This window comes from Anopheles funestus, chromosome 3RL (assembly GCF_943734845.2).
Source record: "Anopheles funestus chromosome 3RL, idAnoFuneDA-416_04, whole genome shotgun sequence".
In the NCBI taxonomy this organism is placed as follows: Eukaryota; Metazoa; Arthropoda; class Insecta; order Diptera; family Culicidae; genus Anopheles; species Anopheles funestus.
Window position 1 is genome coordinate 40,430,505 of NC_064599.1, and position 27,900 is coordinate 40,458,404.

The 27,900-nt window shown below is 40.3% G+C and overlaps 1 protein-coding gene across 7 annotated transcripts; it reads right to left on the reverse strand.

Annotated features, from left to right (window-relative positions):
• Positions 1–1,719: 1,719 nt before the first annotated feature.
• On the reverse strand, positions 1,720–27,457 carry LOC125768925 (ubiquitin-conjugating enzyme E2 W). 7 transcript variants are annotated; one of them, XM_049437262.1, is made up of 7 exons: positions 27,207–27,457; positions 4,479–4,810; positions 4,235–4,326; positions 4,056–4,158; positions 3,907–3,992; positions 3,680–3,825; positions 1,720–3,604 (listed from the first exon to the last, which is right to left on the reverse strand). In XM_049437262.1, the coding sequence occupies exons 2-7, from the start codon at positions 4,608–4,610 to the stop codon at positions 3,591–3,593; spliced, it is 573 nt and encodes a 190-aa protein (XP_049293219.1). In that variant the 5' UTR covers positions 4,611–4,810; positions 27,207–27,457; the 3' UTR covers positions 1,720–3,590. The 7 variants fall into 7 exon arrangements, with proteins under 7 accessions (XP_049293219.1, XP_049293218.1, XP_049293217.1 ...); XM_049437261.1 differs by lacking the exon at positions 27,207–27,457 and adding an exon at positions 23,499–23,681; XM_049437260.1 differs by lacking the exon at positions 27,207–27,457 and adding an exon at positions 23,373–23,681.
• Between the last annotated feature and the right edge of the window lie 443 nt (positions 27,458–27,900).

Below are 27,900 nucleotides of genomic sequence, written 5' to 3' on the forward strand. Positions count from 1 at the left end.
TATACTATTCTCACTTTGTTTCCCTTGCTACAAGATCCAAACCTACGTAAAGCTCTCCCGCTCTCCTTTACTCAACTCGTATGTCCTAGATCAGGTCTCCCGTGTCTGTGTAATCAAGGACTTGGGTGTTTGGCTTGACTCTACTATCCCCATAGATTCCGTGGTGTGCAGGGCTTAGAGAACGCTCGGCATCATAACGCGCATTGCTAGTGATTTTTCTGATCCGTTATGTTTGAAGGCTCTGTTCTGCTCGTTGGTTAGGTTGTTGCTGGAGTATTGTTCTATAGTATGGGCCCCGACTGCTCGGATTCATATTGAGCGCATAGAACGGGTGCAGAGATCCTTCACCAGGTTTGCAGTTCGCAAATTTCTGAGTGGTTCCACTGCTGCCATGCCCAATTGTGAGTACAGGTGTCGACTGCTCGGTATTGACTACCTCGAGAATCGCCGCTCTCAGGTCCGATCCTTATTCGTTGCTTCCCGCTTGCTCAATTATATTGATTCACCAACGTTTCCCTCCTCGATCCCCCTTTAAGTTCCTAATCGTTCACTCCGTATTTGTCCTTCCTTATTTATCCCCAGACTATTGCTTGCTCTGCGATCGTTTCACTCCTCTTCCCACTTATTTGACTTCCATCACGCTTCACCCTCTATCCGTTGCCTCCTTAGATTTCCCTTTTAGCCTCTCCATCCTGATAATTGAGCTTCTGTAATGTTTACCGGGGGCGGCCTGGTGGTGCATGTGATAAACGGCGGACGTCCACACGGCAGGAACGGGTTCAAATCCCATCCGGACCGTCCCCCGTAGCAAAGCCTTGACGATCCGGCTACGTGGTAAAATAAGTCTAGTAAGCCAGAAATGGTGTGTGCCAACAGCAACACATGGGAAGCAGTCCGGACCGCCGCAAGGACCATCTTCAGAAACCTCCAAGTGAGATGGAATGAGGAAAGTCCACCTACGGCCAGACGGAGACGATAACAACGACGGCGGAACACGGAACACACGGGACAGCAACAGCTGCCGCCGCTACCGCACCAAAGGATGACGACAACGGAAGCAGCAGCAGCAGCAACGAGTAACCAGAGCAGCAGCAGGAGCTAACCCCTACCGGAAGTAGCGGCTACAGACAGGCGGGCACGAAGGCACGAAGCAGCAGCAGCAGCTGAGACAACTAGGACGGATGACGCAGTAGCAGCATTGGAAAGCAGCAGCGCGTTAACAGGACACATCAAGCGCATCGGCAGGGTTCGGATCAGGTCGAGGAGTGGTTTAGTTAGGGTCCCATCGGCTGCCGGGTCCGCTTCACGGGCCCAGCGTCACGATGAATCCCACATAATCCATCTCGGAGGGATTGGTTTGTAGCCGCAAGAGGCCCTCAGAGGTGGGTACCTTTTGAAGGTTCCCTCCCCGTTAAAAAAAAGCCAGAAATGGCCGGCGTGACCTGTAAGGTCGTTAAAGCCAAGAAGAGAGAGAGAGGATGTTTACTTCAATAAACTTCCCGTCTTGTCTTAGTTTTAGTTGTTAGTTATATATTACGTTTAAGTTAGCCGAAGAAGTCTACGTGCAGCCTTACGGCAGACATACAGAAATAAATGAAATGGAATGAAGATGAAATTAAATAAAATTTACTCAGATTTTCGTCCATTTCGAGAAATATGTTTCTTTCCATTCATCGCCGCGTATTTGGTTATATACTTCAAGCGGTACTGGCAAATGACTAGTTATTTTCACGTCACATTTATTTCGTACCTCTGTTTTGTTTTGCATTTTCACCATTCGTATAGGCGTTGCTGATCTCGCGCAACAAACATTCCAATGGCGCGCTTCGAGTGCGTTAATGTACCAGCAGAGAATGTAATGCTCGTCTCGATGTCAAGCCTCCAAAAAGGAAAACGATGCTTTTCTAACCATCCTGTTCTAAGCTTAGCTTTTCCACGCACATACACATACACACATACACTGGACGATCGTGAAACGCGCGCTCATACACACACACATATACACACTCACACCGCTGGCACATATTAAATTTAATCATTTATTTTCGTACTACTACATGCTACGTGTCTAATCTCTTCGCCTCATACGCCCGGTAAGTAAAATGTAACACAACGACGCTATCATTTAGCCTTTTTGTTTTTTTGTTCTTTTCTTTTCGTTAGTTTGCTTGTATGCTCAAGTATGCTTTTGTTTTCTTTTCGTGCCAGCTGTCTACTGGTGAGAGCTAGAGTTCAAGGAATGTTGCAGATTAATTTTGATATTTGGTGTATTTGCATTTGTTTTGTTTTATCTAAACTTTCTTATTTTACTCCGGCAAACTTTTCGTTTGATTATTTGTTTTTTTTTTTGTTTAGTTATACGTTTGCTTTGTTTCGTGGCGAAACTCCCCTTTTAGAAACCAAACTTGAACACAATCATCAAAACGGGGTACTGTTTTAACGCTTTTGTTTGCTTTTGCATTAGCTGCTGTTCCAAAAAGGCTTTCATCGTTAGGCGTAACATATACGGGTCCGCTTTCCCAGCCATACTGGGACGGACGGTTTTCATAAAACTGCTGCCAGCTGCAAGCCGTCGAACGTGTCTTAGCTTATATAGTATTATGGTTTAAACGGATTCCATATCCTTCGTACGCGAACGCCCGCTTCCACTTGTTAACACTATGTATGAACTAAAATTATCGTTAAGCCTAAGTTTATTGACTGGTTTCTTTGTTCTCTTATTTGACAAGAGACGTGGCATATCTTTCGAACCAGATGAGCCAGTAATAGGAAAGTAATAATAAATAAATCAAAATATTATTTAAGCATTCGGAGGAATTTTATGCTACCAATACTACGGCGTTAAACAGACTACTGATCTGATTGATTTTTTTGTTTGTTTGTTTGTTTTGCTTGCTCTTCCGCTAAACCTACACATATGGTGCTGTCGTGCTGTTTATGTAAAGGTTTTGTTTGTGTTTTTGTTTTGCATCTTTCATTTCATATCACTTTTTCGTCGGTCGGACTGTTAGGACCGATTGAATTCTCTATTTCACACTTTCTACTACTTTAGCTTATATAGGTGGGAGCAAACGAAAGCTTCGATCGCAGAAAGGACATAGCTTTGCATTGGTGCTTACTATTTACTGAAACTGTTGCACATCAGTAGTAAAGTCAGAGAATAAACATAACTACCAGCCACATATTTACCAGCTGTACTAGCCGGTAAAGCGTTGGTTCGACAGGATGGATTTTTTCCTTGATAAGCTTTTTTCTTAGTTAGCTGTTGGTAAGCTTCCCGAAATAGATAGTGTTTTTTTACAAACCGGAGGAGAAAATGATTCAAACTATTTGCACGCTACATCTCCCTTGCGCTCTATTGAGCGAGCGATATAATGAAGGTAAATTTACTTACAGTGCTCTCAATTCAAATTATAAACATTTGTAAAGATACAGAATATTCGACTGGTTAGGTTATCCGAAACGTGTTAACATGTTTTAAGTGGGAGTGTGCAGAAAAATACAACCAAACTCAGTATCGGAATCGGCTACATCGATACTCCCTGTCATCCTCCAGTCGTGCGTCATTTATGCCACTTTAGGGCGACTTCCTACACGGAATCATCTGCAAACAAATTGAAACCATAAATCGTTACTATCTTTAGATGGGTTCGAATGGGAGACTCGTCGTCCCACTTACCGTGGTACCACCATTTTGTTTTCTTAGGGTTTTTGTTGCATGTCTTCACATAAATACCATTGTCTGGTGGTCGTCTTTTCTCCCGACAGCTGCTTAACATCGACGATATACTAAGACACACTGATTGTACTGACAACGCTGGCGACCTATGATTGGCAGAAGTGGAGGAAACATCACCATTAAAAGAATGATCGACCAATGTTTGATCAATTTTACGCTCTCCTTACCAATCGTCCGTTAGGATCGAAAGACATATATGACCATTCGAGTAGACGTGCGGGTGAATGGGAATATTAGAGCCTATAAAAGTAACCTAAAACAGAATGAAGCATTAATACGCATCGTTCATGGGTTCATGGCAGTACCGTATTCTTACCTCTGGCGAATCGAAAGGATATTTGTTGTTGAATTTAAATAACAATTGAAAATGTTCACCCTCATACAACGTTCCTTCCACACCATCTATGTTTATTATCCACCTAAAGCAACATTAAAAAACACATTTGTTTGTTACGATTATCGTGAATCCCTTAACGACCATCATGCCATACTTACTGGGTTAGGTTTTGACTCACACTTTCCTCATCGACTGACACACCTGGCGGGGGTTCCTTAATTAAAGACATCAGTTCCTTCTGGAGGCGTCTCTGTTAACAACAATTGAAAAAAATATATAATCAACGGTATAAAAAGCAATAATAAATTTAATTTGCAAGGAAAGCCAAATATTTTCATTATTTAGTTTGAAACATGTATTCATAGTAATTGCTTTTTTTCTCTCTTTTGCAAACAAACTTGCCTCCCAGCGGCTATTGTCCAGGATAAGCTTTTTATTATCCTTTGCAGCATCCTGTATGACGGTCGTGTTGGTCGTAGAAATCGTTTCCGATTTCGACGGTTTCTCCTTCCGCATTCGTAGTCGGTTGAACATGTTGATGTTTGTTGCTTTTGTGTTTATAAAAAAATATAAACTAAACTTATTCTTCGCTCAAGTCGGTAGCCACAACTAACTAAACACCCAACAAGTTTTGGATTTCGTTGCTTTGAGTGATTATTTCTCGATCTATCCGATGGAGCATTGATCTGATTTGGCTTGGTATTTATCTGGACGGATGTGAGGCACACTATTATCTGCAAGGGTAGTTGATACTATTTAATTAGGTGTTTAAATTTCCCCGTTTATAAAACAGCGTCATAAATTCGATAAGAAACGGTTTATGCTAGACTGGTAAGCATGTTTTGGTTTTGCATTGCAGTGCAACGTTGTGCATTAATTTATTGTAGCACAAACATTCAGCAATCTGTATGGAAATACCACAGCACATTATTGTAGAGTGAGTGTCTGTGTTTTTGTAGCCTCTAAAAGATTACATTTCTTCCTCACAAAACAGTTAAAGGAAAGTAGACTTTGTCCAGAAGACAAAGAAGATTATGAACTTCATTTTCCGGCTTTGCTCAATTGACCGTTCGGGATTGATAGGATGATGAATGATAATACGGATGAATGCCAGACAAAGCGGTAGCAAACAAAGAATGACTCACTGCTACATGCGTTTTGTACTAGAACAATTGCTTGAAAGCCTTCAAAACGAGTGTTGGAGCCATTTAAATGAATTAGAATCAAAACCATTACTGGCCAGGTCTTACATCTAAAAACTACAACACCGAACCGGATCGTTGAGCGTGTGAATCACAAATTTCGCAAACGCTTACGCAGCAACCAGTTTCCATATGTTTAAGCCCGATCACAAGCACATGGTAAGCATGGCATATGCTTTGAATCGTGCGGTTAGCACAAAAATTGCGCCGAAATACAAGTTCAAACCCCAATGGCGCAGCACGAAAAAACGCGAAACAAAAAATGCTAGCGAAATCGAAAGCGAAAAGTGCACTGGTAAGCGCATTTGCAACCGGTGCAAGCATTGAAGTGCACGCTTGCACTCTTCATACAGTAGAGCGAGTGTGAATATGTGCACACGAAATATTCGCATGCCATGGCTGTTCGCAGACGGTTACGGAGGTTTAAATTTCAATGAACTTCGAAACGCTCGCAACCCTAGGTTAGCCATAACGGATGACTGCTCGCCAGAAGGGTAGTTAACCTGGCCATTTGCTGCGATGCGTATGCTCTCCAGCAGAAAAGATCTTAAGCAATCTTAAGCTGCACCAAGAAGAACAAGGAGCTACGTCACGTAAACTACAGAACGGAATGAATCACTCTGGGGTTGCCATAAACGAGCCAGAGGAAATGGTTTTTTTTTCCTCTTTGATCCACACACATACACAAAGATAAGTTGCGGCCATTCGGTGACCATCTGAAAGTGAAAAAGGCGTAGAAGAAACTTCGAACATATTTGCATTGGCAGCCTTTGTACAGGACCGCAAAGAAACACTTCCAATACGGTGCGAACACAATGCATGCTAATGAGCAAATGCAGGCCGCGGTGCACCTTTTAACCCTTGAAGGGTTTGTCATTTTATGTGCTGGTGCTGCTATAAGGAAATTTTATCTCATTTTCTATTAATTCTTTTATAAAACCTCAACTTGGTGCTAGAGCTCACGAAGTTCATTTATGTTTAAGATTAAAAACAATTGTGCTGAATTCTTCGACATTTTCAATGTGTAATACATACCTAGAACATATATCAAAATTTCCAAAACATTGAAAGGTTAACAGGCACAATACTTTCGTTAAAACGGGAGGTCAATGCATGCAAACTGCATCTTAAAAAGGGGTCCAGCCAAACGTTGCACACAATCTCACCGTACTTAAAAGGTATTGTCGGCAGCGTAAATTTGTTTACTCAACATCACAAATCACGCATAAATCCGGAGCACAATCTTCCATTACGATATGGCCACCACCCTTACGGTGGCTAACGAACATACTTAATGGTCCAGCTTCGCGGTTTGTGCCAGCTGACACGGGGTTGGTGAAACAAAACAACACCCAACACGCTACACCAACGCGATCGTAGCTGATCGTAGCTGTCAGGTGGTGTGGGGTAGCTAAACCAATAAAATGAGGTTATGTCAACACACAAAATCGATCATGGTTCTAGCAGCAATATTTTGCATCGCTAGCTTCCCTTGAGATTAATCAGCTCATAATTCTGGTCAGCTCAAGTTTAAGGACGCGTATAAACGTGTCCCTAACGATCACATCAAATCAACTGAACTTGGCCTAAAACAGAGCGGTAGTAGGTAGTTAAGAACACACATCGGTCGCTTTATTATTTAATTAACTCCGGTGGAACGAAACTATAATTTTATCCAGCTGCACCCGTTAAGCTTTTTTTATCGATCAACTTTTAAATGTTCTTCTAGAAAAGGAAAACTTTTGCCGTCGAACCACGTACTGACGTTCATCGTTTGTTAGATAATCGTTATGACATCGCGGTGATCGCATTCTAATGTTTGTGCCAACCGTTGAGACGTATGTGGTGCGCACGTACTAGTGGCGCCTGTGTAAAATGCAAAGAGGAAGTTGAATAATATTTCCCTAACAGAACGCAACAAATGATGCATTTTTAATTGCTGCTAGAATGTTTCCCAATTGCTAAAGATAGTCAACATTGGCTGTAATGTGGAAATAGAAAATGATAAAATTGGAAAATATTTTCTAGTTATGCAAGTTAATATGTAAAGCCGTAAAGTATTAATTAATTAACAGTTCAAACATTTCCAGTTGCGTTTGTGTCGCGTAAGACAATGAAGGAAATACATTAGCTGTACGTGCCGTAAATAATCAAACACCTAGGCACGTCATGAGAAATATGCTGGACTAATCGGTTAGCAAAATGATATAGAAATGTCAAAGAACCACAACTAATATGTCTCGAGAAGCGCTTAAATTTTATGAAAATAATTTAAGTTTCATACAAACAGTTACAGATGAAACAATAGCAATAGATTCTGAACAGAATATTTCTCTACATCATTCAACGGAAGAAAATAAATATTCTTGAAATCATCTTCAAAATAAGTTATACACAAATACACATACGAAATACGGAATATTGGAAATGTGCAAATAGAAACTCTTCTTTTTGATGGCTCTTCATAACCTCGGGGAAGGGTCTTGGTCGGCCATTTCTGACTTTTCTTGACTGGGCTACCATTGACCTTTGATAATGATTTTCAATTACCTATAGCTAGTAAGTCTTGCTTTGGTAGAAACAATAATTCGACTAAAATTTGTTACCCAGTTTGTCGGGTGAGAAATGTCTAAAAACACATTTTTTTCACATTTCAATGTGAAATCAATATAATTTTTATGTACACCAACAAAACTAATCGACTTCGTATTAAAACAGAAGAAACTAAAATGAAAGAACACAGTAGCGTTTCCTTCCGATCTTTTCTCTTCTTTTCTGATGGATCTTTTCTAAAGGAATCCATCGCTGTTCAAATTTTGAGGTTTCCCAAGTTATGCACTGAATAAAACGGTTATTATCTTAATAAAAACCAAAAGAAAAAATATTGAGGTAATTGTAATCACCGATCAATCTCGCTTCTTGAAGTCACGCAAGGCTCTGACAAAACTATAATTTGTGATAAATCAAACTGAGCAACTGATATGAACGAGCAATATTTAAAATAGAAACACCATAGATGATGGCATTGGGTTTTTGATCCGTTGGTATGTAGGATTCGAAACCTTACTAGAGCAGGTCATGTATGCAGCTTTAAATCTTCCTCATAAATTACACAGAATCATGATTTTGATGCTTAATTGCTTAGTTGTAAAATTAAAAAGATTGTAAATTAGGCAGCTTTTTTGCGAGGTTTGTTACAAAACAAAATATGTTAATGAGTTGGTAAGGATTATCACAAAATAGTAATTTGATAGCTTCGTTTCTGATGACCAACATACAGGGTTTCGAATCATATAAGGGAACAGTTCAATCGGTAAGGAGAAAGATTCAACCGCTCAGGGGATGTTTGCAACGCTTTGGTGGAACTTTTCACTCGCTTAGGAGAATTTTGCAAGCATATAGGGGAATGTGTCAAGCAGTTAGGGGAGCCGTGCAATCATAATAGGGAATTTTGCAACCGCTGAGGAGAGCAATCTGTCAACCTCCAAAATGTCATCGTTGGTCGTCCGTTTGTTTGTTTACATTGAGCAGCTGCATTACGAAAAAATGAACATAAATTTACACAAAATATGAATTTAAAATAAGCTTAATAAAATAAACTGCTTTCGCAAACGTTTTGATTACGGATAATTGTTGAATACAAACAAACAACGGACGACCAACGATGACATTTTGGAGGTTGACAGATTGCTCTCCTCAGCGGTTGCAAAATTCCCTACTATGATTGCACGGTTCCCCTAACTGCTTGACACATTCCCCTATATGCTTGCAAAATTCTCCTAAGCGAGTGAAAAGTTCCACCAAAGCGTTGCAAACATCCCCTGAGCGGTTGAATCTTTCTCCTTACCGATTGAACTGTTCCCTTATATGATTCGAAACCCTGTATATGATTCGAAACCCTGTAAATCACTGGTAACAGTGACAATTTGTATTGGACATGGCTGTGAACCTGTAGTGAGCGGTTCGAACACTCCATGAAGTAAGTAAGTAACAGATTCACGCACTCTTGTGAAGCTAATTTTCAGGCACAATTACTACATCTTGATGGCAACATCGGGTGCTTCGAGTGGTGCAATCGTATATGCATGAATTTAATTAACAACGATCTTGCAACCACTAGTGAGAGTACCGTGCAACTTTAGATGCATTTTCTTAACCAGTTACACAAATACACAAACTGGCTCGTTAAAATGTAAACTACCAACTAACCCTGAAAAGATCTCTGTAATCTTTGAGCGCGAATGCTAGACGGATCGAACCGTTCAATAACAGCATTCGGATGCACTTGGAACCGGTATCATCGATTGGTGGGGCCAGATAACCTTTTCCAGATGGACGTTTGGCCAGAACTAGGTGAGAAAGGAGGCCACCAAACCGTTGTTTGCGAAAACAATCTAATCATCCAAGGCAGCACAAACCACTGACGGGAATCGCCATTACCTATCGTCCTTGAATGAAGTGACTTTGTAAACACGATGGGTAAATTAAAATAAACCCAATCATCCTTATCCTTCTGATTACTATTTAAACAGATGGTCCATGAATAAAGAAGGGTTGTTCATATTCGTTGTAATAAGGAATACCATTTATTTTGCTAGTAAGGTTAAAAGCACAAATAAAATAGGTTTTTAATTATTATAAAAGACGAAAACAGTTTGACTTCACTACAAAAGATCTCTTATAAAGAAAAAATACGTACCACAACATTTTTACATTCCAATACAATTTTCCTTGAACTTATTACAAATTGCACAAAACATTCGAACATCACATCCGGAAGCTGTTGTGGTATGATTAACTCCCGAATATTGAAATTCAGGGTCATTTATGTATCGATGACCTCATCGGTCGAGTTTAGGTCACCAATATCGTCGAACATAAAATGGTGTACATGTTCCATCAACATCATATGCTACTGGTCCTATCCCACCCTATGTGGCTATGGTTAACACATCGATAAAAGTCCGTTCCGATTTGCTCGATAATAGAATGAACGAGTGTCCACTTTGTGTGGAGTTCAAACGGAATAAAAACGCCAGAGGGAAACGATTCCTAATGCAGCTGATAAACATATGTATATTTAGAGCATGTTTTGGCCGAGGGGTGCCTATGTTATTAAAAACGATTTATGATCGTTTTTTTTTGTTTGCTTAGCTTCTCGCTTCACGATCTCTCTCCCGAACTAAGCAAGCATCCATCAGAACGCATTCACAAAAGCACCATAGATGCGAGCAGATCTTTAGTATCGTAGAAGAAGAAAAATTCAGAATTGCCTTGATCTACGCACACACACGCGTCCACTTTGACAAATCGTTGTCGAAGAACTTTAAAGCGTCCGAAAACATGGACGTGACAAAATTGAAGCCAAATTAAAATGAAATGTTTATTCGTCATGAATTTGATGTTTAATTTCCTTCACAAACCATGTCGCTACCGTCCCATAAGTCGTCCGAGAGCTAGACAAATGGAAATCTTTGATGCTACAGGAACATCACACACGCCTATTCCATGCGTCCTTCAAACAGAAAATATTGCTCAGTCGATCACGCTGCTTGATGGCAAGCGAAATGGAATGAAGAGACATAAACCCCAATGCTTTATCTGTTTGTTATTATTATTGTTGTTTTTTTTCGATCTTTACTGTACACACCACATAAAAAAAAGAAAGATACGAACAAAATGACAGACATGTAACATGGAAGGTGCCATTTGGAAGAGCAGCAAGCGGATTAACAGCTGCTTGCAATAAATATGATCGTAGACCTTTCTGGTGACATAAATGAAACGGCTAGCAGTGCGCTTATGACAGATTGCATCGTCGCTAGAGTCGATGGCCATTCGATTAAAAATTATAAAGATTTAAGATGTGCTTTGGATTGATTTTCAGGATTAGTACAAGTGGAAATATTACATTTAAGATACATTGTTTTATATACATCATACATGTTGTATGATGTATTCGTTGGTTTCTTAAACAGCTTTTTAAGATTCTTAAGCAAAATTTTAAAATCTTGTTGTAGTAAATATACTTATCGTCATTATTTAAATTATTTCTATTAATTTCCAAACAATGTTTTTTTCGTTGAAGTAGAGGCAAACCTAGAAATGTTCGTTGAACGCAAAACAATTCTTTTTTAATTTTTCTTTTTTAACAAATTGTAAAATTTCTCACCTAAAAGTTTAACGACTTACTAAGAGTTTATTAGAAGTCTTTCTATATTTAGATTGGTATTTAGATTGCATAGTCGATTTATCAGATGGCGTTGAAATAAGCATTATTTCGATTAGTTGTTTGAATTATAAACGAAAAAGTCTGTGCTGATGTCAGATTGCTCATCTGCCGACAGTCAACTCTTGTCTAAACTTATATATGAATTTTTGAACTAAATTTCAATAATATTTAATTTGTAGAAAAAACAAAAATCATCATCAACCATCATTTGAAAGTTCACATACTCTACATTACAGAATAAATAACATCACAACACTTCGAACATTAACATTACATGTTGTTCAACTCTTGGCATTTTGTTGTATTACTTTATTGATTTGTAGAACAATGAATTCCTGTCGCCCACCGTTAAATAATTTGGCACTCTAGGATCCATTGGCTATTCGTGTGAAATATTGATTTAGAATATACAAATATAAATATTGATGTGCTCTTTCTGTCATGGACATTCGAGATGAGATTCGATCTACTACGTTCGGTGTATTAGCCCATACAACGATGCACGAGACCATTGTATCGGTACCTATGTGCTAAGGTTATCAGCGTACAAATAAGAAATGGAAGAAAAATATTGTTTTTCACAAAATACTATTCATAGTAACGGAGCCAAATTATAGTTACAAATTCCACTCTGGGAATATTGAAATACATCATAAACAAATCGTCGTAAGGCTCCAATGGAAATATATGCGTAATTCTTTTTTTCCGCATAATGAATAAAAAAAACATGATCGTATGTTGTACGAGCAGCAAATAATGCCACATACGTGAATACCTCACAGCACGAACCTTACACAGATTCTACTAAATTAGCTTCTTCGGTGACACATGATCGTGTAAAGCCTTCGATGTGTTTTGTACGATTGTAGCAAATGGAAGTTTGTAAACTTCCCCATAAGGGAAAAATAAGGAAGCATGATTGCAATGCCCGTATACTGACCACATACAACACGTGAGAGATTTATCCTCTTCGTGCACATTTCTACGCGGAATACACCTTCGTGACCACACAAGTCGTGAGGCATGATAAAGCGCGCGCGACAACAGCAGGAACCATTGCTGGGTTGGGCGGTTTAATACAAATTGCGGAAACTAACCTACCCTAACGGTATTGGAAAGCAAATGCGTTTTTGTGTTGTATCCCAAAACAGCACCGTAAAAGGAAAGTCTTCCTTATGTGCCATCGGCTTATCGTTGTACGAGCACTAGGCACAAAGAAACAGCCATACAACAAAAAGGCACAAAAAGAAACAAACATTCGAATCGGTACAAGAAAAGGGAAAAAAGGAACCAATCCTGACCTATCGCAAAGCATTTTGTTGTGGCGTGACATTTTGTTAATTTCAAACGCACTTTTTTGTTGCTACTATTGCACTACAAATCATGAACAGCGTTTCTGCGTGTATGGTGTAATGGCTTTGTAATGTACGTCTACACAATTTACTTAGTTAAAGCAACAAAACATGATATTTTTTATGGTTTTAGATTTATCTATCTTAATGTTGCTTTATATGGCATCATACGACGCTTACAATCGGGATTACAACAATAAGCTACTGAATGGAATATAAGAGCTTACGTTAAATGACTTCGCAGTTGCATTATTGTTGACGATTAGAATGGTGTTAATAATTCAAGGAAATGGATTCATTAATCCGACCTAAATCCACACTTAACTGTAAGCATCTGATAAGACCAATCATCACTATCAGTCTCTTAAGGGAAACAATCTTGCTACTGATTACAAGTCTCTCAAGGGAAACAATCACCTCGAACAAGAGTATCATAATCTGTCGATAAAGGAAAAGATTTTCGTGACACTTTTTGATAAAAGTATAACATAACCGGCACGAAACCGACGCATGGGACAATAGGGTAGCAAAATGTCGATCTAGTGGACATAAGCATTTCTGCAGAAGTATAGCCACCTATTTATAGCACCTTTTATTCTGCCACACAAATGTGCACGAGAACGCGGCTAAATTTTAACAGTGAAATAAAAACAGTTGCCATTTAAAAAAACACCCCAACACGTATTGGCATTTCTACGATCATAAACAGTCGAATGTCGTAAATCTGGTTTTGGGCCACAAAACTTAACCACCAAAAAGCTACGATGACAGACAGCTGTGCTGACAGGTTTCCGAACGACACTCAAACTATCCCTTGGACAGTGTGTTAGAAATTTACTTAAGAATGGGCATGGGAACATTCTTTGCAGTCTCTCCTGTCAGTATAAGCGATTTATTGAGCGGTTCTTACGCTGTCGGCCGTCACTGTGTCATCCGCGGTATGGTCAGTTGGAAGATATCATAATCAACATGACCCGTGGCAGTGAGCGTAGGAGTGCAAAACCAGGAAGCAATTAGACGTGACTGAAGCAAAACAAAACGTCTACAGAACCAGAACGAAAGGACACACCGCGGTGATCGGTGAAGCTCCTGTCAAACTACACCACGCTGTATTCAATCAATGACTTCACGATCCGCACTCTGTGCACCGTTCCGTAGCGTGCTATTGAGTGTTCCTTCCTTTCCCTTTTTTCGATCAATACAAAAACGAGGATGACTAAATTCTGGTGAAATATTGCAATTTAATTGCTACCGATGTGTCGTTGAGTGAGGGAGGAAAAATAATAATAACAATAACAAACGTACGCAAGAACACAGCGCACGAGCCACGACGACTCGCAAGGCGCGAGGCGATGCAATTAAGCTAAATTGAATATTCAATTCATTAATGGTACCCGACACGGCACACACCGGCGGCACAACTGCCGGGTGAAACTGACCGCACACACAAAAAAAAGCGCAACATGGCCATTTATTAGAAGTTAAACACGTGTTTCGGGGGCACGCCAAAGTTAAAACAAACATTTCAAACAATAGTTGAACCGATAACCTTCACCATGGCAGCTCTTGTTCAGCAGTGCGATGCTTTAGCGAAGACTTTCGGAATATGATTGTATTTATTTTTTATTGCTTGTTCAATTTACACAATCAATCAAGCAACAAGAGTGTGAGAACAGTTCGAACTACGTGAACTTAGTGCAACATTGTAAATCGGTTATGTTATGTGAAACTTTTAAAATACTGTACTTGCAGTTCAGTAAATATTTCATTCGCTTAAGCAAGAAAAAAGCTTATTTAATCATTACTTTGACTTACTTAAATTAAACGCACACAATTAAACTTTTCGCCCGCAAACCAAATCAAGCGCACGTTTACAGTACATGTTTTATTCCTTCACTTCGTCGGTTTCGTTTTTACTTTGCTGACAGCAACCGATGAAACCGTATCATCATGTTTGCAGCAACATTATTTTAACGATACGATCGCTCGCAATCGATCGCGGCTATGATTTCTGCGATCAAAACTAGGCATCGGTAGCGTCCCAGTTTTGCAGCACCATTACACTACAGCCAAATGGTACCATATCCTAGACTCGACGAGTAGCACTAGTCGAGACGATGATAGAGGCAATCTAGCAAAATTCATCGCTTGACTGCGTGATGATCACTTGCGAACCCCTCGAGCTAAACGTGTTTATAGCACAGCATAGTAGCTCGAGAATATGTAAACATCGGAGGAAGAAAATGATCGTACGCCGTGTTGGATATCATATCCATGAAGTATCTGCATGTTTTATGCTCCCAAAGTCAACCAATGTCATAAAACAAAGAGTTTTTTTACGATTATCTGTGCATAATTATAGTGATTATTAAATGGTCCATACAATTTTTTAGGACAAACTGAGTGAAAACTAAAACTTTCTAAAATGCTATAACTTCTCCATTTGTTATGTAGTTTCGAAGTTATAAAACAAAATGAAGTATAAATTTTAATACACGTTTTATAAATTCATTTTGAGCTCATGTGAAATATGGTTGGAAAAAAAAAGTTTGAGTTATCCACGACGAAAGGGTTGTCTTGAGTTCATCTATATTGAGGTATTTTATAATATATATATATATTTTTTTTTTAACTCGGTTAGAACGGCCTGGCCGTATCAAGACTTATTTTACCACGTAGCAGGATAGTCAGTCCATGCTACGGGGGGACGGTACGGATGGGATTTGAACCCGGTCCCTGCCGTGTGGACGGGCGCCGTTTTTCACATGCACCACCGGGCCGCCCCATTTTATAATATTGTTTATATGTAAATTACTCCTGTAAATTACTTCAAATGGAGAAATCCTTCAAATTCTAATCTGGTTCGATTGTGAAGGCCTTGCGACCAAACCATGACAAGCTCAACCGAGATTTCGTATTTCACTTTGAACTATCATCTTGTTCACAGTTTCATAGCAGCTTTTAGCATACATTCGAGGTTTTTGCGCCCTGAATTTGGAAATATTTCTGTTGATGTAGCTATCTTGTACCTACTTTTATTTTACTTTTTTATACAATGCCAATAGTACTAAAGATAAAAGAATTTATTCACATGGAGATAAGGTTTCAACATTATGAACCTAAATATCTTTGCACTTCAACAGAGCGCAATTACGCTGTAACTTAAGATCACTGGCATGAACAACTTTTCTGTTCAACAAGAAAGGTGCAAGAACTTGTGAACTTATTAGTTTACAAAGAACAAGCTGTGTACAGCCGTTATACAATTATCAAACATGGAGTTTTGATACAGTCGTTTTCAAGTCAGCCTGTATGAATTTATTCTGACAACGGCTGGGCAAAAGTGCAATATAAAACGACTGGTATTTTTATTTTAACGACGTTTCAATTTTTGACCATTGCAGGAAACGGAATGCAACAGAATATGTTCACCACTAAAACCTCCAGTATCGCCTCATAAGCGTATACGCTATTCGCTCAACATCACCATTGCTGCAGCAGATCTTCTTTTCTGTCTGCACGAGCGACATGCCATCCGCTTAGCGGGTGCTGTGAAAAAATTAAAGCAATTAAATCCCGATCGCCCATAATCCGACACTTTTGTGTAGATTTTTTTCCCCCAGTCGTTTTTGGTTTCGTGAAACAATTCTTTGTTTGAGTGGTTTTGATTCACAAACGAAAAAAAACGGCCAAACATGTTTCCAAATTTCTTTAATCCATTCTCATAATGACCTGTGATGGAAATGCTTGATAGGCTGCTTTTTTGCAACCTACTTGATCCTATCATCAGCGAAAGAGGAGTATCTTATTAGCGAATCATTCGATTAATGTACACCAAACACCAAAGTGTTTCCGATGGATTGTTCACGCAAAAATAATGGCACTTGAGCGAGACGTTAAAGGGCACTTGACCGCATACATCAATCTCACATAATATCAGACCCATTTCATCGCGCAGAACCTGTCTATACGATCTCTGCACGGAAAAGTGCGGAGTTATGAGCTAATGAACCACTTGACTTAAGATGCGACTCACCATCTATTGGCCACTTCTAGCTTACGATCGCTACTCCCCCCACACAAACAACTCCATCGTAAATTAGCGCGTATTAAATTCGTTTGCGCATCCCAACAACTAATACCAAGCGAAGGAACAGTGTCGGCGATAGGCCAGTAGACAGAGGCAGAACCGCTATCACAATCATAAAAGTTCCCGAACGATGGATGCTGAGAAATGATGTCTTGAGGACAGCGGGTTGTTCTGGCTTTAATTCTCTGTGCTGATTCGTATGCAATCTTTCTACCCTTCTGCGACGATGATCATGATGATGACGAAGGCGCGAACCGTAAAGTTGATTGCATGCACAGGCTTTGGCTCCACGGTGCAAACTCTCCCAGAAGTAGAAACACAACACCAGACCTCCTTTGCATTGCTGTGGTCTTTGCCTGCCATATCGGGCATGGTGGCATAAGCCGATTGATGACTAATAAAATAAAACACCAGACGTGTATAATTTCGTGTTTTAGGAGAGCATCGCTCTCGGTTGCGTTGCGGCAGACATAAAGCCGCTGTGTTGCAGAACTGACGTACGGAAATCGACAGAAAATCGTCCGTCTGGCCTTCACTTACAACACACAACACACTTGCACATGGCATTTAAAATAAACCTCTTTAAGTAGTTGTTGGTTCGATCCGCCATAAGGTGTTTGGAATGGTTTCGAAAATTTTTATGCCAATTGTTAAATGTTACTTGAACTAAGGTTTAATACATGGTAGAAATAAAACTACCTGATGTAATAGTTAATCTCAAGTATTGACCTTTCGTATATGTACATGTTATATCGTGGTGATAAATCGTAAGTACGGTGGCACAATGGTAGCAATGTGAAGGCCCACACGACAGAACTGGCACTAAAACCTTACAGGAACCGCGCGACACCAAATCCACCGTTTGTAAAAATGTATTATCTAGTTACGACTAAATCGGAAACAAAAACAGTCGCAAATTTAAAATCTCTACAAATGTTAGTGCCCAAAGAGAGAGAGAGAGACGTTATCCAACAAAATTTTATGTATGCCTTATTTCACCACTTCTATTAACACATAATACATTTTCTTTAAAAAATGTTAAATTATATGTGCAGTCTACCAGAGATAATGTTGAGGGGTTAATTGTAGACAATCACTTAACCGTTCTCCACCCTTTGTCGAAAGCAGACGCCTCTCGCACTCCTACCGTTCAAAACCCGGTCACGCTGTCAATTATTCTAACAAATCATAAACCATCGTTCGCCGCTGGTGAAGTGAAAAGCTAGAAAAACAAAAATAGATCCCTCTCCATCCAACCCGAGGGACAAAAAAGTGAGAGAGAAAGAGAACGAGGTGTAAGTGCAAACGGGAAACATAAACTTCCACTCCGGTTCAGCAACGATCAACCACGATCAGACTGCCACGACGCGTGCTTGGTTTGCCGGAACATGTGCGGAAATTGGAAAATACCCAGCTGTCAGCCGAAGGTGAGTGACCGAACCGAAAGCGGAATGGCCAGTGGTACAGGGTGTGGATTTGAAAATTAGGAAGGAGGTCACCGAAAGTCACGACATCCTAAATTGCGGGCATGGTACCGATCTGCAAAATCCACGGCAAACTACTGCCCCCTTTGTACGCCACAATCCACCTTCTGCTTAGTTTGCTTTGGGGTGTAAATCGTTTGCGAAAAGCCAACTAATCAACTAATTAGTTACAAAGTCACTATATGAAGGGCGGTGGATAGGTGGTTGTACTTCTGTGGAAAGAATTCGACAAAGAGCGTGAACATTATTGCATCAATTTTTTAACAGTTTTGTATCCGTTTTTTTTTGCTTCACGCACGGGGCCCTAACTGATTACGTAAGCGGCATTTGAGCGTAAAAGAACATAGGTCTCAATGAATGATGTTTGGGGAAAAACGCATCGTAACTGGGGAGAAAAAAAACTGCACGCGCCAAACCGTTCGCTGGGAAAGTTGAACCGATTTTCCGTTCGTTGATCGCAGCTATAACGAAAAAAAACGCCCCGTTGGGCACGTTGTTGGTGATCGAGTAGGTGTTGCGAGATTTTTTTCCCGCCTATCGCCAACGCCAATGATCTTGAAAGACGTGCCCTCACAATGCAATCCACACACTACTTGCCGAGAGTGTTGGGAATTGGGAATTGAGTATGATGTAAAAACTGATGCAAAACACGGCTGTTTCGTTTGGGAAAGTGCCGGGAATAGAACCATAATCCCATCGGTACCCTTTTGCTTCGGGTGTAGCAGCGATCTTACTGTTGCTGAGCAGCAGTCCAACATACCAATCGCACTTGAATCCGTGCTCTGGTTGGTAAACAACGCATGGCATGAGTCGAAGACCTGCCTTTCGGTAACTTTATCTTAAACACGATACCTTGCACAATTTGGCTTGCACGCAGAAATACAGACACATTGGACAGTGTTGTGTTAGCGAACAACATAGTATGGCCCTTTGTTAAGACGTGAGGCGTGATTAAGACTAGCCAAGATGAAGCCAACAGGTTCAATTCGATTTGCGCTAATGTTACTATCTGCCAAATGCGTAGTTTTTGCGTCATCTCAAAGCGATCAAGTGCTTCACATTCCGTGCCAAATTTGCCAACTAACCAAGACGCTATCCAACACTACCCAAAACAAAACATCACAGATGCAAAATCCTTTACATTGACAAATGATGCACAGTATGCCGATCAGATCGCTTCCTAGTGGAACAACACAAACTGAACAACGACACAAGACTTTTACCTCCCTCTCGGGGCAGTTTGCGACTGCTACTTAAAGTGCATGTCATCACCATTGTCAAAGGACATCCCAACCGCCATTATGGGTTCGTTGGCGAAAGTGTCTTGTGGCGTTGAGCGCAGTCACTTTTTATACCCAGCCTACGCAGACCTTCACCCACAAAATGAAACAGAGATCTTTAGAGCGATCGCAATTAACTGCAGGAGATTGTTTGTGTGTGGGAAAGCAAAAGAAAATACTAGGGAGATTGAAATGAGGAGCAGCGATCGGGGAAACACACTCTTCCTTGGCCCATGTTCTAGACAGTATGCATCTTTTCTCCTCCGTGTTGACAGACAAAAACGGACGGGAACGCCTTGATGCTGTACTGCATCGTGCCAAACTAAAACATTGTTCGACAGCTTGTATACGGCGGTTCAAAAATATTTATTTGCACTTGTGGATCTGTAGATGTCAAGAGATTGAAAGCGTAAAAAACAAATGTCAGAAAAAATACAACACTTAGAAATAAAATAATAAAATTATTCATAGTGATTCAAACTTCCAAATAATCTAATCAAGAATCAAATATCCTTAAGTTACTGAGCATTTGAGTGATATTTAACATTTCCACATAGTCTAACGCAGAGTGAATATAGCATTATTGTAAAACAATGTGTTTTATAGTATTTAAAAACTTTCAGAAATATTTCATAACAGAAACTACTGAGGTTTGATATGATAGCCTCGTGACTAAGATATTGAGCCTTAGGTTTCTGCTGAGATTTAAGTAAAAAATCGTTTGGTGGCGCAGAAAAGTAAAGCCAAAGGTCCAAAAAGAAGTTCAATTCTATCCGAAGAAGCATTCCTTGATTCAATTCACCTCTCTTGGTACAATCATTACTACGGACTCATATTTAATTGCTTTAAAACCCCTGTTTTTCAATTGAAAAAATAAATTGTTTCAATAAAATAATACCGACACTTTCATACTACCATTAAGAGGATTTGGTGCGATCGTTAGAGATAAACCATAAATTGCAATAAAAATAATCGCCATCTTTCAACGTAACGCCAATGCATCATCTAAAGCCACAGCAAATTGGATTCTTCCAGACGGGAAGGCCAATAATACCAAGCGCTGTCGGCACAGAAATGGACCGATCTGTGCAAAAACGACTCGACCATAAGTAAACACAATATCACACTGCACCGAGAATATTCGTACCAGTTGGAGGACGAATGCATCCAAACAATGGGCCCGTTCGATGTCGGCCCTTCGGTATGAAAAATGAAGGGCTAAAGAAAGATGACGGTTTGACGTTATTTTTCTCTTAAAGCATCCAGCATTATTTAGCAACTGGTGAGTGTGTGGGAAAGTTCAAGGAAATTGAACGATCGAGAAAGATACTTTGTTTCCGTCATTGGTCATCTCATAAGGAGCGGTTTATTTTTTCACACCAGACAGCTCAAAACGAGCAAAATGAAAGCATTTCTGAACAAAAATCTGCTGTGTCCAGAAAAATCTACTTTGTGTGAATATTAATGTATTTTTTTTCAAGAATCGTATCAAAGATCATTGGTTTGATGATGATGATGATGATCACCACAGAGACTTAATAATTTTTGAATTAAAAGCATATCAACTTTTCAAGTTTCTTCGAATACAGCATATAAGCTTTCTTTGTTGCGATTGAGAAACAGGTTTGATGGTGCCTAGAATTGCATTGCTTGCTGTATTGTACTGTACATCGCTGCCATCGAAGATCATCTCACGCACAACCGAATTTGTAGCATTGGTCTACATTCGTGCACGAGTCCAGCTAACGAAGACCTCGGCTCTAGATAAGCGTTCTAATTTCATACAAAAACAAACACTCTTCAAAAGGTATACCCGCAACCAGATGCCGCACCAGCACCAGTACACCAGTGTTTGGGGTGTTGTGTTACCTTCTTGCCGCGCATCCAATTCGAGCACTCCAAATGTCCAATAATGCTGGGGTTTGCTTTGTACTGGTTCTAGCGTACCGTCTTGCCAGTGATCTCCACGCTTAGAGCAAATATGTAACGCGCCTTCCAGTTTTACCGCAATGGCGCAACGGTGCGGCTCGATGACATTCAAAAGCGTGTACTCCCCGGGTCTTTCGCTCTCCTAAGGGCAAAACCAAAACGCACACACAACCGGCTGGAAGACATTAGGGAGTCTTCTAATGGTATTGGATGGTCTGTGTTTCTTGTTCATTTGCGTTGTATCTTTAGACGCACCACCCACAGCGATGCACGATCATCGCGATGCAGCAAAGCAAGGTATGTCGCGTACCAAAAACGAGATGATGGTATAGGAAATTGCGGCCAATATGTTGTAACTCCACTGAAACTCCAAACACATTAGAATATTTTTGGAGATCTTAAGACGAGTTGCTTTAAGATATTAGCAAAACTAAAACAAATTTGCATACATAATGCAGATTGAAGCTTCAAAAACATAAGGAAACATTCGGAGCAATAACAAAAAAAATGAAATCCTCCAGAATTGTGGATTTCCTATTTTAAATGCAAGACACGTGCTTTGAGTTAGTTCGTCGGGTAAGGCAAAATTTGCATATATCACGTGCACGACGGGGTGCTGCTACTTTTTGTTTCCGCAGGTTTTCGTGTCGATCGAACAGCGCTAAAATACCTAGCAACGATCATACGCTGGACAGATTGTTTCCTTTTCTCCCCGACCGATCATAATCTGCACGGATGGCACGAAGTAATCGTAAAGTATTTCCGGCTACGATCGTCTCATATCTTCGAAGCGGGATAGAATAAAGCTAGAGAATGATGAGTCTAGATTGGCAAATGCAAAAGAGATATAAGTTTAACACCCACACTGTGCAATTTGCATTTTGTGGTTTTTAAGTCAATAAAATGGTGTCACAGTAATTTCGCACATTTGCCCACTAAGCATGCGGCACAGTGCTCTTAGTGGCAAATTATGATCTACCCAAAAAAAACCGCAAGTATTACACCACTTGCGAACTTGGTACCGAAAATATACAAACACACATGCAATAATGCCGAGACGAGTGTAGGGTGGCTTGCACATTCAAAGTATACTAAACCACGGTACGCTCTGCACACAGCCAGCCCCAAGTAAACCGAATTTATCACGCTTTTCATAATAAATTGCCACCGTTGGTCGTACGTTGTTTCTCGGTCCGCCGGTTACCGACAAACCGCCAAAAGATCAAATTACTGCTCCTACGTGTTCTGCCGCTGACGATCGTTGCTCGGATGCTCGGTCGCTCCGTCGGTAAGCAATACACTTCCTGACGCGATGACACACTCGCGAACCACTAGAGTCTGCTTCTAAACACACTAACTGGCACGGTAAGGTAACCAGACGCTAAGTGTTTCGCACCGTCTTTTCTGGTTTCGAGAGGGTTTTTTCCACTTCGTTTTCACACACGAGATAATTTCGGGTTTCTGGTTTTTCGCAGGTTTTTCTCTTTTTCCCACCCCTCCTTGGAACTCTTTTTTCCCTCTATTGTCGAGCACACCACACTAAGCCACTAAACGACATTGAAATGAGGGTTTTTGTTTGGGGAAATTTCTGATCGTACTGTTTCACTTCTGTACGTGTGGAGGGAAAAACAGGGTAGCCAAAAGGAACCGGATTTTCCAGCTGAGAAAAAGTGCGCACTGCACTGTACACACTCAAAATATTTATAAACAAAAAAAAGGAAACACACTAATCAGCAGCAGCAGCACCGTTTCGTTCTAATGTTGAGCGCCACTCTATCGGTAGTGTTATTGCCACCCCTACGACTGAACTGGGACTGGTGGAACTGATGCTTAAAATCCTTAACCAGCAATACCGGAGTGCGTCGTTTTCCCGCAAGCGCTAACATTCACTTTCACGTGCGACAACAACGGATGGATGCGATGGGCAATCGGTATCGGCAATCGGAGATCACTCCGAGACGCAGCACACACAACTTCTTTGTCGTGCGCTACTGGCACAAACCGTGGCTACATTCGTACTGAGTTGCTTGCGTACGCGCGCGTACGAACAAAAGTGGCCTGCGACGGTTATGCGAGCGAGAAACCGCCTTACCGGAGGATCGCGTTCGTGAGTTGCGCGAGAGCGCTGCGGCGTGAGTACTTATGGTAGTAGAGAGCGAGTGAGAAAAGGATGATGACCGAGAACGACGCAAACCCTTCAACAGAACGCTGTCCGGTTGGAACTTTGTTTTGACCATGACCATCGACATGATGTCGCGTGGGTGCCGTCCAGCAATCAGATAACACAATTTGACTGATACGCGCCAGTGCGATGGATGGTGCGCGCTAAAAGGGTATTGAACCGACCATTTCTGGCATGAAATCCGATCCAATTGAGGGCAAAGGGTTTTTATATTATTTCTAGTTGCTAACCCCATTTCTACTGAGTTCTTGTATGCATTAGGAATGAAGGGTGAGAGATGACCGTCACAAGTACATGAAACATTGATAAAATATTCTTCAAAGAAAATCTATCTTTTAAAATAAAAAAAAAGTAAGAAATAGTCTAACATATGTATATGTTAAACGAAATGAACAAAGAATTGCTCTCTTCCTGGATGGTGCAAGCAAAATGTGTATGATCTTAATCCACCCTTAAATGTTTCATAATTTAAAAACAATTAAGCACGCTCATTCACACAAACAGCTTGGCTAATACCGACGATTAGATGCATTCCTCCGAGTGTGCGATAATAGAGGGAATGGATTTGGAATTGAAAATGGAAAGTTAAGGCACATGCAGCTCCCATTACTATTAATCTTTGGGCTGAATTTTCCCTTCGGAACGCGTGAAATAAATTGCACATCGTTTATGACAGTTTCAGCACAATACAAAAGTACAAAACTGTGCTTTACAATTAATCGTTCACCTCGTACACCATTACGCTAGTTCGTCGTTTGCTTCTATTCGCGCTAGAGTAAAACATTTCCGTACGGAAGAGAAAGCGCCCGCTGGCAAACAGCGACCACACCAAACAATCGAACCACTGATGAAAATGTTGCCTAGGATAAAGTAGGATTATGGATCCATTTATTGACGTGCGGCGTAAACAAAATGAGGATCATTGTATTTAGAATGTTTTCCCTTCCAATGTGAAAACACTTGGTTCATTCATCGGAAAGACGATGGATCGATTATGTAGAAATTGACTGATACATTAATACGAACTATATCGCTGAGCAACCATTTAAGCGCAACACGTCCCTTGTACTCATTCATCATCGAAGATCGCACTTTTCAGGGTGTGTGGGATGAAAAAAAAACCCAAACAAATGCTGCACATGAAGTAAACTTTTCTTCCACACAAAGAAGCCCGTTGTACAACGAAACATATGGCTGTGAGTTGAAGGGAAGCAGCTCGAACGGAGAGGTTATAACTTCCTGCTAACCGTTGGTAATTTTTTTTTTGCATTGTGTAAATGAATCGTGCTTCTAGCCGATCGTTCAAGGCAAATGCATCTTCAGCGCGTTCTTCGCATGCATAGATAATCGATGTAACTGAAATGCACCGATCGGTACACGAAAGCGAATGTACAGCAAAATGTATATTCCAGTCGTTCCGTTTGTACTGCACATTCTACGTGCAATTGCAAAGAAGGAAACGTTAGCAGCTGGTTAGCGAAGATCACGTTTTTGATAATGTCTTTTGCAATGCATAAAACAATTTCAGAATTTACGAACACAAGACACACAACAGAAGCGCAAGAACAAGAGAAAAAATCACTCGATTTCAGGAACAACATAAACCTTATCGCCTGTGATTAAATAGCAAAAAACACGATACTTTAGATACTTTAGGAGGCAAAATCCATCGTTGCATACTGTCTCATTTTTTTGCCATAAGCTCGACGTAATTTTGAAATTACGATAAAACGAAAGTTTCATCAGTACTGGTCTATCTGATAAAAAAATGAAAGTGTAGTACTATCTAAACAAATTTGTAGACTATATTAGTATCTTATTATCATTATAATTACTATAAACCATAAAATTTAAATTGTTTAATATAAATCAAAAAGAGAGCACCCGTAATAGTTATAAGCTGTATAATACCACTCACACCGGAACCATTGCATTGCTATTACTTCCCCAAAACTTATCTTTCTGAAGTGGATGTCAAGGATTGTTTTGTTGCTTGAACGAACAAGTGAAAAAGGCAACATAACGAACGTTCTATTTGCTTAGTCTATATAGATACATCACGCATCAATCGCACCAATTTCGGTATCCAGATGATTGCCGCCCAACCAACACTACAATGAAGAACGAAAAAAAAACACCACTGGACGCCAGTACCTTCTTTCTATCGTGGGACCATCCATAGCCGGTCCCGATACGGATGCGGAAGGTGTGAACGTGTATTATGTTTACCCAAAATTGACCTCATCGAGCGCCGCTTCGGTAAACATAAATAACTGAAACCAAATTTCATCAAACGCTTCTCAGCGCCACTCCCGAAACGGGCGCACCGATGATGGGGCACTGGTCCTGTTTCCTTTTTTTCGGGCCTTTGAATCAATTGTACATTTCATTGTGCGTGTGTGTGTGTATGGTCTGGCCGGTACCATTGCGATATGATTCACGGCTTTTGTTTATCAACAGCATCCGACAAAACTGGCGGCGCACCGTACCGACAAGAAGTGTCGACAGAAGTGATAAATGTTTGGAGCTCCGTGACGCTGTTTGGAAAATGGAAATTGTAATTATTTATCGAAGCCGTGTGCGAGCTTAGAAGCACGTTAGTTAACGAGCTATTTATTTGGAAACTCTTCCATTATTGGGTCCATTTCATGAGAATCGTAGAGATCGCGAAGATCGGGAATATGAAATTGTTTTGAAGCAACGATGAGAATGTAGATTGAGTTCATCATATTGGATGGTGTTGTATCAGCACTAACTGCACATTAATGCAATGCAGTAGTCATTTCATTAGTGAAAATCTGTCCCATTTCCGTTCGCATTGGTGGCGTGCATGGCTGAAATAAAATAAAATGTTCTTAATAAAGTCAACAAACGCCAAAACGGTACCGATATGGGCAGGATTATTGGAGCTACCTTCATCGTACAACAGATGGTGTGACGCACGGCTATCGATCCTGGCAGAGGGCCAACAAACCCGGGGAGGGATGAGAACAAAAAAAAATCCAGCGTGACCTTGAGCTCAGCCGTAGCAGTTTCTGTCACTCCGAAGATAACCCACACGGGGTAGATAACGACAGCCCGGTGGAGGACAATTACGATTTGATTGTGTCTACACTATAATACACCTTCGCCAAATGCATTGAACCCTCTATGATTGATTATCTACAGCATTCACGCTGATCTAGACATTCTTCAGTAAAAAAAAGAAACCTTCATTCATCCCGTGTCTTCGTGTGCTAACCAACTTGCCATTTCATTACGTATGGTATTTATTTAAGCACTTTAAAAAACTGGCCAGCTCGTTCGGAAAAACGAACCTCGTGAACGTGTTTATTTGGCTCTCCTTGCGTAAAATACAACAAACAACAATACCACTCACCTCGGACGGACTCATCGCCGTCTTTTTGGAGCAATCGGGTTTGCTCATAGAATTTACACCATTCACAAAAAGCACAGCACAACAGTATAGCACCAAACAGGCTACGAAAATCCTTCCGCTAGCGCAGATTTCGTTTTGTCCTTGTTGTTTTTGTTGCACAGAATATTAAATGTTTTATTTTTTATCACAGAAAGAAATGCGGCGACTTCACCTGAGCACTGGTAAACATTGGTGCATCAGGAAGGCTCGTCTATCGTATTGTTATTTGACAGATCGACACGTCAAGAAACCAGAACCGCGCTTGACGTTTCTGATCGAATGCACGTCAATAGCTACTTGGATTTGTGATTCGGAAAATAAAATGTTTAGCCAAGTTTTACTAAAATTTTGAAAGAAATATAAATCATACCAGTTTAAACAAAAAAAAAGGTAAATTTTTCTTTTGCTGTTAACTAATTTTATTTAAAAAAAATTCCATAAACACAAGTGCAAATAAATACAAGTAAATAAACGATTGAGATTGGCATTTAGGGAAATGCATGCAAATGTGCAGAAATTCATCTAATTTTAATAATATCATTCCAGATGATCATCTCATTTGTAATGCCCATCACTATGCAAATAATGTCGACTTTCCTTACAAACAAGCGGTTCGTCGACTATTGGTCGACATAGGCGAAAATTGACGATATAT